This window comes from Toxotes jaculatrix, chromosome 5, assembly GCF_017976425.1.
Source record: "Toxotes jaculatrix isolate fToxJac2 chromosome 5, fToxJac2.pri, whole genome shotgun sequence".
Classification (NCBI taxonomy): Eukaryota; Metazoa; Chordata; class Actinopteri; family Toxotidae; genus Toxotes; species Toxotes jaculatrix.
This window is the reverse complement of record NC_054398.1, coordinates 24,720,897-24,736,975: the sequence shown is the minus strand read 5'-3', so window position 1 is coordinate 24,736,975 and position 16,079 is coordinate 24,720,897. Positions and strand designations below refer to the sequence as shown.

At 40.1% G+C, this 16,079-nt stretch overlaps 2 protein-coding genes across 2 annotated transcripts in view; both read right to left on the bottom strand.

The window, feature by feature from the left end:
- Positions 1–932: 932 nt before the first annotated feature.
- Positions 933–5,217, bottom strand: alx1 (ALX homeobox 1). Its single transcript, XM_041038891.1, has 4 exons — positions 5,028–5,217; positions 4,234–4,538; positions 3,647–3,775; positions 933–1,274 (listed from the first exon to the last, which is right to left on the bottom strand). Exons 1-4 carry the CDS (start codon positions 5,215–5,217, stop codon positions 933–935), a joined length of 966 nt encoding a protein of 321 aa, XP_040894825.1.
- A 9,106-nt stretch (positions 5,218–14,323) lies between these two features.
- Positions 14,324–16,079, bottom strand: part of lrriq1 (leucine-rich repeats and IQ motif containing 1) — a 30,222-nt gene continuing 28,466 nt past the window's right edge. Inside the window, exon 27 of the mRNA XM_041039177.1 lies at positions 14,324–14,518. Coding sequence (XP_040895111.1) covers positions 14,385–14,518 — 134 coding nt within the window. The 3' untranslated portion in view covers positions 14,324–14,384. The remainder of the gene's footprint in view (positions 14,519–16,079) is intronic.

Genomic DNA, 16,079 nt, shown 5'->3' with positions numbered 1-16,079 from the left:
CCTCTGCCTGCGTCATGTACCTGTGATACAACACAGAGGCAGGCCACAGAGATTACAGAGCTTTGCTGCAAAGCACACAGACACGTTAGTACGTCAAGTCAGTTTGTCTCCGCCGCTGCTCATCCTCAGTCCTGAGCTGGAACGAGGGAGGAAGATAAAAGGCGCGGGTAAAGAAAGCTTATTCACAGTGCCCAGAAATGCAGCGGTGGTTTGGGACCCCTCCCTCAGGATCCACATTTACTCTTAATGAGATCGAATCCCACCGGAGCCTTTCGTTTTTCTTGCTTCACCTGCCTTTCACTTCTTTCTGTGTCAATAAAGAGGAAGCAGTGAGGACTGCCCGACCCCATGAAAGAACGCCAAGGAAAGCTTCTTCACATCCCAACTCTCACCTCCGCAGATCACGAAGGTTCATCAACCGTCGGGTCTGACGAGGACGGACAGTTTGTGGGCTGTAAAACACTGCACTGGACATGACCCTGAAAGTCTTAATGATATGAGTGTATTGCTTTAGTTAAGCTACGTGAAGGTCTACGCTGTCTCGAACCTTTGGAAAAAGTGTTTTTGAAAACTCGATTCAGTATTTGAATGTTAAGTCTGCCGCACAGATGATTACCTGTCACACGTTATAGCCATTTAAATTTTCTGTCACCAGCTTGAGCTTATTGACTTGCAGCTTTCTGAATGTGAAGAGAAGAACAAACCCTAACACATTTTCCTCTGGTGGTCTACATCCAGACCCTGTTTTCTTTTACTCAGAGGGTATAATTCTGGTTTTGAGTTATATGTGATGCAGATCTAAATTCAGGGCAGTGTGACTGATGCTATTTTTGAATACGATTTCAGACTCTTTGGGCAATCCCAACATTTTCTAATAAAATAAAATTTTCCATACATTATCCAGACTTTCCAGACATGCACAGAAACCCTGATCACATGGCCCAGGAGATGTTGGCCGTGTGCTCCTTGGCCTTCATGCGCAGCACAGCAATGCTGGAAGAGCGCCTCTCAAACTCAGGCTTGGTCTCGAACGCGTGGTGACCGTTGGTTGCCGGCGTGAGGAGAGAGTCTGCGCTGAAGAAGTTGTTGAGGGAGACGTGCCCGAACTGATTCTGCTGATTGGGAAAGCCCACGTAGCCGTGGTCAGCGGCACCAGCGGCCGAACGGGGGGAGTGCGAGTAGGAAGTGACGCAGGGTGGGGAGCCTCGGGGCAGCATGCAGGAGGAGACCACGGAGCCACCAGAAGCCGGACTCGGCCACAGGTTGTTGGAGATCTGTAGGGTAAAGAAGGTGTTAAATACTGGGAAGAATGACTCTCATCAGGAGGGTCCACTGGAACACAATAATTTATGTACAAAAAATTCAAATAAACATGGCAGATTTTTTTTTGAGAATTAGCATATAAGGCAGCTGTTTAGAGGTATAAATAATCAGTGATGAAGATCATGACAGAAAAAGCCAGTACGCAGACCTGTTGAGTTGAGATTATGCTGTCACATAGTATAGATGTAGTTTATAGGAATATTTAAGTTCTGCATGCTGCCCTGGAAACCAAAGAAACTTTTTATGGACTAAATCTCTTTTACTGTCTGTGCATGAAGCTCTCTGTCAAAACCCAACTGCTCTTTTAGGAAGCTACAGAAAACAACAACAGAGAAAAGAATCAACAAAACATATCTACATATCCAAAAAAACATGTAGCTCTGGTTACAGAGTGTAGTTACAGGCAATGCAGAATAATATTATGTTAAATGTTTAATTAAGAGGATAAAAGTGCAAATGTCTTATATACACATTGGAAATTTAAAAGGTTTCACTCATAATTCAAAGAAAAACACATTTTCTCACTTAACTCTAATGTTATCTGGGCATTCAGTAAGTTTTGGTTTTATTTGCCCAGGTTTTTGAGATATCTGTCGCTCCATAAACAGTTTCCTGTGAGCAGTTTTTACAGTTACGCCTGTGGATTATCCAGTGTGACAGTAATACTCCTCCTGAAAAAAAAAAATGTTGGTGTTGAATTTTGTCATTTCGTAACACTGTGAGCATCATCAAATAATTCTCAAGACAATCAGTACACAGCGAAGAAGATATAAACCCATCTGGTCGACACACAGCAAACACTGCGTCAGTGATTTCTGAGGCAGGAGCGTCGCTCCACAGAACAGCATGTCCGTCGATAACATGAAGTGCAGGCTCCGCTCTGACAGCTCGATCCCATTAAAATGACTTCATTCACTCTGAGGCAGTTCGTTTGGTCTCACTTGCCAAGATTTCAATCAAAGTGAGAGCAGAAGTCCATGTAAGTGAGCAGCATGTAAAAAGCATGCAAATTCATTTGTTCCTTAATTGCATCTGCTCAAAATGAAGCCACTGAAACAAGCAACTAGATTTTTCTTCAGTATAATACATATACCAAAATTATTACCAATAAATGCACCAAAATAGCTCCACTAAACAAATCTACCCGCACTGTGTTCAGAAAATTCAGAAAACTGCACAAGTATATTGACTGAACCGACCGGCTATTGTTCAGTAGAGGACAGCACCTTTTATACCTGAAATAAATTTTAACAAACGCCAGAAGCCAACTGTGGTTTGATAAAGAGTAAAAGTCCACTTTGACAGTTAGATAAACTTCCTTCGTAGCACAATAAAAATGTGGCTGTGGCATGAGAATCAGTTTGGCCAATGCAACGCTTCCTAACAGTGCCTTCCTGACCACATGTGCCATTGATAAGCTGAGCTTCAATCTTTGCCCGAAAAGCGGCAGCAATGGCCAAAACCTCATAACACAAACAAAAGAAGGAAAAAAAAATCTAACTCTTTAAAACCAAAAAAAGAATCCAATCCATGTCCACTGTGTTTAGGGAGACAAAAACACCCACTGCCAACACAGTTACTTGCAAGGCGGTCCATCTAATGACAGTAATCTGCATCAGCTGGAAGAAAGGGCATGGCTGGTATCCAGGGCTATCTATCAGAAACATGTGTGAGGAAAATAAGAGACAGTCCAACACATATTTGACCTGGTCTTGGTCCAGGGCATAGCAGAGCTGTGTCTCTAACGTCTTTCTTACAGTTCTGCCTCTTTGAATTCGACACATAAGCTGCTTTCTTTCAGCCTAAAATGTGAACACACACACACACACACACACACCCGTCGTATGTCTGTATGTTTCCTTGTGTGAGAAAGCAGACTTGACAACACTCAGAGGCCTAATCTCAGTTTCAGATAGGGAACACCTACCCAAAGGACAAACTGACACTCCGCGTCTGCTCTCACCTCATCTTGTCCCTGACCTTTGTCCAAACTGCAAGACAAATGTTCGGCTAACATGAAATCTGATATTAGGCCATTCATTCAGCCATGACACCTCGCAACCTCTCTAATCAGTGCCCAGGCTCTTTTGTGAAGATGGCTTTCATAATAAGTGATTCATTGAGCAGCAATGACAGGCGAGTGGTCTCTGCAATTTGCTGTAACCGACATAAACTGAATATTTTAGAGCAGAGGACTTGGACGAAAGAAGAACGGAGGTCACAGGCCGCTGTGAGCGTTACGCACAAAATGCTTTAGAAGAACAGATTTAAACTCCCATCAACAAAAGGTGTAACATTCAGAGAAACGTCGGGTAAAACCTGCCTGTGTGTAGCTGTCGGTCCTCGGTAACACTGATAAATCGTAGGTGGCTGCGAAGTGAGTCTTGGCCTGTTGGATCTGCCCGTAGCGCTCTCTCTTCCTCCACTTCGCTCTTCTGTTCTGAAACCACACCTGGTTAGGATGAGGGAAAAAAAGAGAGGAAATTAAAATAAAATGAGACAAAACAAAAATCAGTTAAAAAATAAATGAATAAATAAGGGGATGTTTCCACAAAATATGACATCTGTCACGAAAAGAATCGGCCGGAATTCTGGGAAATAATCTGTTCAAACGGAACTGAAGCAGAATAAAATGAAAATTAATCTTTGTGAAACGGTTAAAGTTAAAAAAAAATTAAAAACAAAACAATAACAAGTATGTGTTGAATTAATTTGTTAGCTTTAACTAATGAACATATTTGGGGGCGTATACATATTATCCATGTTGATAGATATCTTTTTTTTTTTTTTTTTACTAACAGCGGCGCATTGCTCTTAATTTACGTTTTAAACCCTCCTTTCTTTATTTTATGGTTTGTTATCTCCAAAAGTGAAACTTAAAGAAAATAAGGGTCTGGTGATAAACTGTACCTGCACTCTGGCCTCTGTTAATTCCGTCCTCATGGCCAGCTGTTCCCTCACATAAACATCTGGATAGTGAGTTTTCTGAAACACTTTCTCTAGCTCCTCCAGCTGCGCGCTGGTGAATGTCGTCCGGTGTCTCCTCTTCTTGCTGCTGGACACGTTGCTGTCGCACTTGTCTCCCATGTCGTCCAAATCCGTTTTCTCCTGCCCGGTTGTCACCGGAGACGCGCGCAGAGTGCAACAATTGTCCATCGACCTCCCGAGGTCAGAGTGCAAAGTGTCGTCGTCTGTCTTTGGCACACCGTAACTGGCTGCAGTGGACAAGTCACGAATTAATAATAATTCAATTTTACATTTTCCATGTCATTACATTGTAACTGCATCTTAAAGCATTCAAAAATAAAATCAGTATAAGTGTGGACGGTACATATTACTTGCTACTGATCCCAGTTATTTAAAAAAATATATAAATCAACTTTTTATCCTTTAAGTGTTTTAAATTAAAACAAACGTGGAATTTAAAAAAAAACACGACCAAAGAACATTTTCAACAATGTAAAAATGGCGAAAACATAAAACAATTAGAAAAGAAAGCACATCTACTGAGAATAACTGCACCCCAGAAATGAAGCGTCTGAAAACTTTGGACAAAAAAAAAAACAACAACAAACGATTAGATGGTGACTTTCCTTAAATTTAAGTCTTTCTTTTTCTCCTTAACTCGCCCACAGATGCAGAGCAGCTCTTCTAAAACCGCAGTGCTGATGCACTAAAAGTCAGGAGTTAGAAAACTTACGCACCGTTCTGGTCTCCGCAGGGCGAGGAGCGGTGTTCGCCGCTCTGAAGCCCGAAGGCCTGGACGCATTTCGTGGAAGACTTGGTGAAATACTGCGCGCTGTCCAGGCTCTCCATGACTTGGTCCATGTAGTAATCGCTGCCCTTCATCGCTTGGCTTTTCAAGGCAAACTTATCCTCCATGTACTCCATCATCCTACCCGAAATCCGCTCGCTTTAATCAAATGTCACCATAAAAAAAAAAAAAAAAAGAAAAGAACTAAGGAAACTAATCGCGCAACGATTAGGGAAGCGAAGCTTTGTAATGCAATAATCTGCCAATGGAGTTAATTTGCTCTGTCTTGAAGGCACAACGTTTTTATAGCCCCAAAGAGAACGGGATCCTTAAAGAGCCCCCCTCCTCCCTGAATATGAAACAGCACCCAACTCCTCCCACGACCTGAATCCAAACCAAATAGCAGTTTGAAGTGATTCTAGACCCACAACGACTCTGAGAGGACACCATCAAACCTGGCTTTAATTTACAACATATTTAGATACAGAAAAAGAGGCAATCATTTATCTACAGCGACAAGTTGTGACTGCAAATGGGATTTAATCAGAGTCTTTTCACTCTCCTGAAGGTCGCTGCTCTCTGCTGCTCATTCATTTCGTTTTTAGGCATTTTAACCTGTTTGGTACCGGAACTAAAGTGCTAAAGTGAACAGCAAAATGCTCTGAAATTCACTAAAATGACTATGGAAAATAAACATCCTTTTACTTTATTTTACTTTAATGTGTATTCTATGAACTGATTTATACTCCTAGATTCATTGTAACCTAAGAGATTTGTTAGGCATGACATCAAGCCTACAAAGAGAGAAGACACGAATTGAAAATTTACACATTTGACTAGAAAAGGAAAATGCATTTGGACTTTTAACAGAAAAACTAGGATGGAAATGCTCTTTTTTTTGGTTTGTTTTTTGTTTTTGTTTTTTTAGTTCAATAAAAGCATGGCCTGCTTAAAGAAGATGTTTGGCGCATAGATAAATCAAACAGCTTTAAAAATCAGTCTACAAATTTGCTTTGGTATTTTCATTTTTATGAAATAATAGAAATTACATTAATCTCAGGTTCTGCAGTCTAATCGTTATTAACGCGCGCTCGCCTGATTCAGACATAAATCTCGGTCCAAATACAATTTTAATAAATTTTTTTTTTATTTTTTTATTTTTTTAAGTCCTGATATTCTGACCAAAAAATAAATACACATTCTTCATTCGATATCCCGGTGCTTCAAACTAAGATCTATTTTCCGCTAATGTCCAGTATGTCTTTAACTGTTAATAACATTTGGCTTCGGCTGCAGCGAATAATTATTATTTTGGCTCATTTAATGTAAATCTAATGTCAGCGCTGTTCGGTACTTTGCCGACTGTTATCTACAAGCTGCAGATTAGTTTGTCGTTTCAGTTCTGTGACATGAATGTTTTGGGTTAGACGTTCGCTAAATCATTGATTTTTTTTTTTTTTTTTTTTAATTGGTACAATAACATAAAAGCCAAACCACGCTGTCAAATTAAAGAAGACTTCTGTCTTTAAGTCAGTGTAAAGTCACAGTGTATTCCTCTGAATTTATCCTTTGTGAAAATAAAGAATAAGTAAAATGAAAACAGGATTAATATTTTAATATTTGATATTCAGAAGTCCTGTGAAAAACGTTCTGACCCTCTCTTGCTTGAATTAAAGACCAAACATCCTCCTCATGCAGAAAAGTTGAGTTCCAGTGAACCCAGCAGCTCTGAGGAGCAGACTCACTGGACCCAACAGGGAGGTTTTCAAAAGGGACAGGAAGTGTGCTTCTTCTATTTCTCCTTATTGGAGGAATCACGTTACCACTAACCAAAGCCCATCTCCCACCTACACATCTCCACCCAGAGCCACACCACCTGCCATGCACACCATGCATAGCTTTGGTTCGCTCTAGGGTCAGTGGCATTTACGTGGGGCTGCGCAGTGCCACGGGAGAAAAAATAAAAATAAATAGAGGTGCTCTTAAGTAGCAGGGGGGGGTGTCTTATTGGGCTTCTAAGATGACCTCGCACACTGGCTCACGCTGAGGAGAAAATGTGAAAAGTTCACTGTGGTTTGGTGGGTCTCTTCGGCTGGAAATTCCTGCCACAATAGATGCTGCACGGGGTTTGTAAAGCTGAAGGGCTCGGGCACCTTTAGGCCCATCAGTCAGACTAATTCTTTTAGTGCTGCCACCGCTATGTCATGTGAGCCACCTGGAAAGATCTGCAGCTTCACTTTTAATAAGCAAACATGTACTGCCAGTTTGTTATGACATTATGTAGCACTCATCATTTTCAAAATATCATTGAACTGAACTAATTATCTTTAATTTCAGTCTAAATGTGACTGAACATAGTCCAGCACAACCAAACCAAAGGCCAGAGCGGCCAAAATGTGCCACTTCAGAAGAGAGAAACATGACATCATGATGTCTAAAGTCACCCTTGGGGCTAATTTAATCTACTGAAATGTCTTCAGACTTTGGCGTAGCCACGAAACACAGAAACGACCAGAGTTTGTTTTCCCCTGAAGCACAAATTTTGTGGAGCTTATGAATGTCATTTGACTGTGCAGGACATTCGGCTCATAAAGCTGAATATCACAAAGTGAAAGCAGCACATTTATACTTTTAAAGTTTGTTTTCATTCAGTTTGTTTGTCTTTTGTTTTTTTCCAGGAGTCAGGCATTCCTGAGCGCTGCAAAGCTTCAGCTCTCAGGCACTTTACGAAGTCATCTGGGTTCATGTCCACATGTAACACAGGTCACCTGTGACCGAAACCAGATCAAACCAGCCAGTAAGTTCGGCCAGGTTAAATTTGTCTTTACAGAAATAATATCAACAGAGCCACCAACAATCAAGAAAGGCAAGGTGAGTCCACACATTTTAAAATACACTTAACAAATTTAGGATTAACAAAACACAGATCTAAGAAGCTTCTACGACTGGTTGGTTTGGACGATCATATTTTTCATTTTGATATTCGTTTCGTTTAAAAGATGAAATTAGTCAAAATAACATTTGTCAGAATAAGAATAAACACATGGAGGACTTATAACAGCACAGGTCACAAAAAGCTCAACTGTAAACACTTTGTTATATAATGATTATTGAATCCAGTTGCAGAAAGAAAATGCTGGTTATCATTTAAAAACCAATAAGACAAACCTGGAAGAACTTTTTCACCAGAACATAAATCAAAGCAATTATTGAGCAATTACCTCACATTTTATAAGACGCATAAAATGTGTGTGTGTATCTACAGACACATGCTGTATGTACACATGCATACACACTAATTTCCATTCGTGTTCTCTGCATCTCTTTGTCAAAACTACCAAACATCTTACAAATATAAGCGATTCCGTTCTAAAGTAATCTCAGTTTATAACTGTGAAAATGCGCTTTGACTTGTGCAGAACACTTTCTGCTTGTGTGAGTTTATTCCCCCGTTTGGTTTTAAAGTTGGGTTCACATTTCCAGGAGAGCTTGCACATTCCTCAGGGTTTAAATCCATTTCCCTTTTTTTTCCCACTTTGGCTGGAGGAGCTGCTTAATTGTGTCACAAGGCAGAAATCAATAAGTAGAGACCATCTCCTCTTCATTTTTCTTTGGAGTTGAGGTTATTTTGATCCGTAAGCATTTCCAGTGCTGAGACTAAGTAAAGTCATATATCTCTGAAAAATTACATAACTATATAATTTTCTTTTAAAAATATTTCCACCCAGTCCTAATAACGTTATTGGTCTTTCTGTGATTTACTGCTTACTTGAATGACAACTGTAACAGCTTCTTCACATGACCAGCACTAGACCTCAAATCAGCTTTACTCCTTCTAGTGTGCCCAAGGCTAACCCTACTACCACTCTCTCTGCTCCTTCTATAATACCAGCCAGAATCACCAAAAGGCGAAATGTAGTATCTCACTCATCCAACTCAGCTCGACTAAATAACCTGATTCCTGTAAGGACTTCAACTCAGTCCCCCAACCCGATGGCTCATCTCTGCCTGATTAATATCAGGTCTCTGGCCAACAAATCCTTCCTATGTCAGGATTTTATTTTAAAAAATGACATAGATTTCCTATTCATAACTGAAACATGGCTAAGCCCTGGTTACTTCGTTCCACTGTCTGAAACATGCCCACCCAACTACCTATGTCTGAACCAACCCCGACTCACTGGCCGTGGAGGTGGAGTTGCAGTCATTTATAGAAATTGTTTTAAATGTTCCTATTTACCAACAGACACTTTTACAACGTTTGAGTCATTGGTTTTTCGCATATGCGCCCGACATCCAGTAGTATGCATTTTAATTTACAGGCCCCCCAAGAGCGTCAATAGTTTCATTGATGAATTCTCTGATTTTCTCTCCAATATTATGAGCAGATATGACAGGGTTGTCATCCTTGGCGATTTTAATATACATGTTTGTTGCCCTATGTCTTCTGGTTTGACCACCAATTTTGTTCATCTTGTCGAATCTTTTAGTCTTGTACAGCATGTAACCGTTCCCACTCACTGCAAGGGACACACACTAGACTTGGTACTTTCAACCTGCGACCTTATTAGAAATGTGCAACCTCTGGATTTTAGTGTGTCTGACCACAAAGCTGTAACTTGCTTGTTGCAACTATATACTCCTGAGCTAGACACACCTCATTTAAGTATACGTACACGGACATTTAAACCTAATGCATCTGCTAATTTTGTTAGAATGTTTCTGACATCTAATAGCTGTCACACAACTAATGTATCCGTTGACACCCTACTTGATGGCTTTAACAATACATGTACAGCAATTCTAGATGTAATTGCCCCATTCAAAAACAAGCAACCAAAGCACAAATATTTACCTTGGCTAAATGAACACACTAGAAACTTGAAAACGCAATGCAGAAGAGCAGAAAGAAAATGGAAAAAGGATAACCTCACTGTGTCATTGGAAAACCTCAAACATCTAATGCATGCATACCAACAAGCAGTAAAAGATGCACGAAATTCCTACTTATCCGATCTGATAAACAAAAACTGCAACAATCCCAGAATACTCTTTCAAACAATCCATTCTGTAGTCAGACCTCCACCAAGTACTCCTATTGAGATATCTGCTTCAAAGTGTGAGCAATTTCTTCACCACCTTTTGAAAAAAACTGAAGACATCAGGCTCCACATCCCACCAGCCTCACCTAATACTGTCCCGCTGATTGAACCTGCTTCCTACCTAACTCAATTTAAACAAATAACACTAGCAGAGTTACACCATCTCATTAACCAAACAAATAACTCCACTTGTCAGCTGGATGTGATGCCTACAAGATTTTTAAAACAGATTCTGGATACAATTGGACCTCATATTCTCTCCATTATTAACTGTTCATTGTCTACTGGTGTGTGTCCCAACAGTTTTAAAAAAGCCATAGTGCGACCACTTCTTAAAAAGCCTACACTTGACCCTCTAGATTTTAATAATTTTAGACCAATTTCGAATTTATCTTTCTTATCAAAACTTTTAGAAAAGTCAATTGCGTCTCAGCTTATTGCACACATGAATAATAACAACATTTTTGAAACTTTTCAATCAGGCTTCCGTCGCCATCACAGTACAGAGACTGCCCTCCTTAAAGTCATGAATGACCTGCTTTTAGCCGCTGACAATGGGTCCTGTTCAATTTTGATCCTGCTGGATTTAAGTTCCGCTTTTGATACAGTTGACCACGGAATTTTACTACAGCGGCTGGAAAGCTGGGTTGGCGTAAGAGGCACTGCACTTTCCTGGTTTAACTCCTACCTATTAGAAAGGCCATTCTCTGTAGTACTCGGACAGTGTGCTTCTTCTTCAGCCTTGTTGTCCTGTGGAGTTCCTCAAGGTTCTACTCTTGGTCCAATCTTGTTCTCAATATACATGCTCCCACTTGGCCACATCATCAGAAGACACAACATCCAATTTCACTGTTATGCTGATGACACACAGCTGTACATCCCTCTTGCAGCCAATGACCCAGATTCACTGATCCACATCTTTAACTGCCTCTCGGATATGGAGAGCTGGATGTCTCAAAACTTCTTAAAGTTAAATAAATCTAAATCAGAAATTTTAGTTTTTGGGCCTAGGAATGCGAGAGAAAACCTGAAAGAAAGCCTCGGAAATTTGAGACCTCTAATTATGCCTTCTGCTCGTAACTTGGGTGTAATTTTAGATTCGGATTTTAACTTTGAGACACATATAACAAAGGTGGTGCAGTCATGCTTCCTGCATATACGCAATATTGCCAAAATTAAACAATTTGTGTCATATGCTAACCTTAATAAAGTCATTCATGCTCTCATCTTCTCACGAATAGATTATTGTAACTCTCTATACACAGGACTGAGTCAAAAAACATTGAATCGTCTTCAGCTGGTTCAAAATAGTGCAGCAAGACTTTTAACTGACTCAAAGAGGTACGAGCACATAACACCTATTTTAGCATCACTTCACTGGTTACCAGTTAGTTTTAGAATTAATTTTAAAATTTTATTAATTACTTTTAAAGCTCTTCATGGCCTTGCCCCCTCCTACATCTGTGACCTTCTCTCTCCCTATGCTCCGGTTCGCTGCCTGCGCTCCTCAGGTCAGACCCTTTTGGCCATGCCCTCCTCCAGACTCCTCACCAGAGGAGATCGGGCTTTTTCAGTTATTGCTCCAAAGCTTTGGAATTCTCTACCTGAGGAGATCAGGTTGGCCAACTCTGTGGTCACTTTTAAATCTAAACTGAAAACACACTTTTATAGATTGGCGTTTGGGTAGAAATGCCCAAATTGTTTTATATGACTGATTTTAAATGTGTGTCTTATCCTACTTTTTTTTTTTTTTTTTTTTTTTTTTTTTTTTCTCTTTTGCTGTTTTATTGATTGTCTGTTCTTATTCTGTAAAGCACTTTGTAACCAAGTTTTGAAAAGTGCTATAGAAATAAAGTTATTATTATTATTATTATTCTACAGCTACATTTCCATTAGTATGTCATACTGCCTGCACACACGTGTACTGTGGTTTGTCTATTGTGTGTCTTCCACCATCTTTTAGTACTAGAGGCACTGTTCTCATCAGAATATGCCTCAGTACACTATCAGTATTTTTTAGATTATTGCCACCAAGAGAAACCAGTGTTTTTTGCCTATTTATTACAAATAATTTACACTTTACACTGCAGCTAATTATTTTATGCAAGATATGTTGTATTTTAGAAACAAGCAGCCAATGGTTTCCTAATCTAATCCTAATCCTAATCTACATATAAAGTTATCATCACACCCTTGAAATGTGCTTGAGCCGTCAGTCTTTGCAGTGAATGGGTTCACATTTCCAATGCAGTGAAACAACAACACTTTGAAAAAATTAGCGCAGGCTTGAAGTTCACTGTGATTAATTACACAGCTCAAGCAAGTTTCACGAGTGTGTTAATTCATTTTCAAACATACGGAAATGAATAGAAACCTACAGCTGCCTGGAATTGTTCACAAAAAAATGCCCAAAAATCTAAAACTCTACAGTATGCATTAAAAATGGACAGCAATAACGTGGAGTTTTAATTTGTAACTAGAACTTGCAAATACACTGTTATGGTCCTTTAATGCATCTGAAGACAGAACTTGGAGTGATTTGGGTACAAAACCTCAATCTGCCAGACTCCATTTGACAACATTTGCTGACTTGAGGTCAGGCTGGCAGGGCAGTCTGGGCTGAGAGGGACATTCTTCATCTTATCTAAATGTGTGGTGGAGCCCTCATTTCACCAGGCAATGGATTTTGGATGTCTTAGGTTACATATAATTTACCCATAACCCCAAAAGTAAACACATCTAATGAAGGCTGGTGGACGATGGTTTAACAATATAATTTCAGAAGCAGTAGTGTCAAACAAAACAAAAACCTTTTGGTACTTTTACGTCACCTGTCTGATAATGCTGTATGTGCAATAAAAATCTGAGTTTTCCAGTATCACAGCTGTATAATGACAGTTTGATGACAGAAAAACATCCCTTTGGTGTCCCCCAGGGGGTTCGATGAATCAGCCTCCCCCTGAAGGAGGACAGTGGTCTAGGGTTTCACAACAGCCCCCAAGTGGGCAGGACCACCTCGTCTCTGGCATGCGCCATTCTCAAAGACAAAAATCCCCATCAGCTCGCGTACAGTCAAAACACACCCTCCAGACATGTGTAAGTGAAAGATAGAAGGAAAATAAATAGAGAGACATGCATTTCCTGCCAGGGAGCCACTCTGCAGCTCTGACTATTTGTTTTGATATTCATTAAGTTATCATTTCCAGGCAGCGGACCAGCGAGGAACCTCCATGCCAGAGGTTCCCTGCCTCCGGTCGGGCAGTGTTTGTGAACGGACGCCTTAGCTCTCCAAATTCAAATACACAGACAAGGCCATTATAATCCACGACTGAAAATAAAGAAAACAGGCTTCTAATTCTAACACCAATGTTTGTGCTCGGCTCATAAAAGCAGTAATTTCAAGCCTACTGTTGGTGAGCAGGAGCTAAATATATCCACAGGATGGGGAAATCGCTCTTAAATTTCTGGGTTTTATTAAACTTTACTCTTAAGAGAGTACAGGAGAAGTGGAAAAAAGCACATCTCTGTATATGCTGTATTTTTTTGTCAAGTGAGTGCACAGAAACCAAAGTTCAACATGTTAAGAAACATGAATCCACAGGTATTTCAGGTCCTGGTTCTTATTTCCTGCCATCATTTGCATATGAAGCGTGTCATTTGCGGAAGGTTTGTGACTGTGCTCCATGTGTTTTGGTGCTGCTTGGCTGCGATCAGGCACTGATACTTGAGCAGAATCAACATAACAGAACTGCCTGAGGATATTTGGGCTGGTCTAGGTCCAATTGGTCTTAATTAATTTTCAGGAGAGGGAGCTTGAGTTTTCAGCTGAGTTTAAAAAGCACAGCTGCAGGGGGATCCAGTTAAAGTGATTAGCTTTAGCATTATAAATCAAACTAAATAAAGTCTTCTTCATGGAAGAAAGAAATAGCCATTTCACACTGACACTTACTGGCTAAAGATTTATTTAATCTCTTAAGACATCAGATTTGTGCTATTTTGCAAGAAAGCATGTTAACAAGGTACCATGGCTGTGAGAATTTCTGATGCATATATATATTTTGAAAATGCTGGATCTTTTGTAGGTAGATGTATCAGGGTTAAAAAGGTAAAAAAAAAAAAAAAAAAAAACTACAGCTGTATCTGCCTTAAGCAGTGTTGGGTCAGTGCAGGAAAAACGGTGTTATGGTTATGGAGGAGTTTGTGTTTTACTTGAGTACTTTGTCCCTCCTCTTGCCCCCTCCCCAGCCGCCACTCAACTGGACGGGGTTGTCTCGGAAGGAGATGCGCTCCTTTTTTAACGGAGCAGACGTGACTTGCTTAGGAGATGGAACCTCTTTTCCTGGAGACAAAGTGGGAAAGGAACACGTCAATATTTCACATGTCAAATGAGCAGTGTAAAAATCAATCCATCACAGACTTCAAATGGTAATATTCGTGCTTTTGTAATAACATCTGCACTGCTACAAATTCATTGCTGTTAAGTTCTTGCAATACTTAGATAAATAACAGGTAAAATAAAACAGGTTTATATGGTAACTTTTACTTTTCAGACTAGTAGTGTATCAGTTTTTGTACACCTGAGGATTTCTTTTTCCTAGATGGACTGAGTCGCAATAAATGAATTAATTCATAGAATTATCGTTACCATGTGACTTTGACTTTCTGTTCTGAAAGGGAAGAACATTCATTTTGGGTTGGGTAACTAAAATCTAAACACTAAAAACAAATGGCTGGCCTGGTAATATCTTATTTTTGATTTTCCATGGAATGAGCCAATGAGGAATTAAAAAGAGCTGCCTGACAAAATGTAAAAGCTTGGTTGACTTTTTACTTCAGGACACAATTTTAACCTTAGGCTGTAGATGAAGTGTGTCTGACTCAGTGGACAGTACAGAGTTTTGTGTTTGTGTGCTCGGTCTCCCAGGGGCACTGCGTGCTGTATCAGAGGCCCTTCCATTTCACCTGGGGATCAGTACAAAGCTTTTCAAACACACGGAACAAAGGCAGCTCTTCTGTCGAGCATGATGCATTCCACGTGTAGAGCCGAGGCCCGCGGTCTCCACGGCCACCCCACACAGGGAGCCAAACAGCAGGGAGGGCTCTGGGGGAGGTATGGGGCCTGGGACGCATCGCAGGTACAGAACCGGCTCCAAATATCTGCACAGCTGGCACACTGTATAGAATATCCCTTCACTCACGAGTCATACCTAATCGCAGCTCTGCAGTTTTTGATTGTACACCCGTCCACGGTGTAACACTGTGCTTTTCCTCTCCTCAAAGTTTGTGTAATGTAGTTTAAAGATAAACCACCACAGTCTTCTGTGTTTATTTTCAGAACCTTCGGTCCAGCTTTGGTGGCTGAATTTAGTTTATTAAAGACTTTTGTACAATTATCTGTTCTAAATGGAAAACAGAACCCAAAACTTGATGCACATGTTACTAATTTTAATGTAAGTTGTGCAGTCATGCTATTAAATGCACAGAGATAAACAAATGGCCACACATTTGACCCAACCGCTGTGACCAAACAAATTGTTTTCGATCATTTTCCTCCTATTATGGTTGAGCAGCGGACAAAATTGAGGGAGCAGATATGCAACTTAAGTGGTTTCCTCTGCACACGTAATGAAAATATTTTGTAGGCCTGGAAATGCATTTTATGGCACCGTCCCAGCAAGTGGTGAGTATCAGATTGCAACAGGTTATAGAGTAGGTTATAGAGTATTTATGTAGTCTTTACTTTTGTGGCAAACTAAGTGAACCCTCTAACTTTAAACCTTCACTTTGATGTGTGTATGCCACATCAGAGGCAAAGAATATACTTCATGATAAATAAATGATAAAGGTTTTTTTGAGTCACACTCTATTACTGACTCATTCAAGTTGACTATGAAAAACAT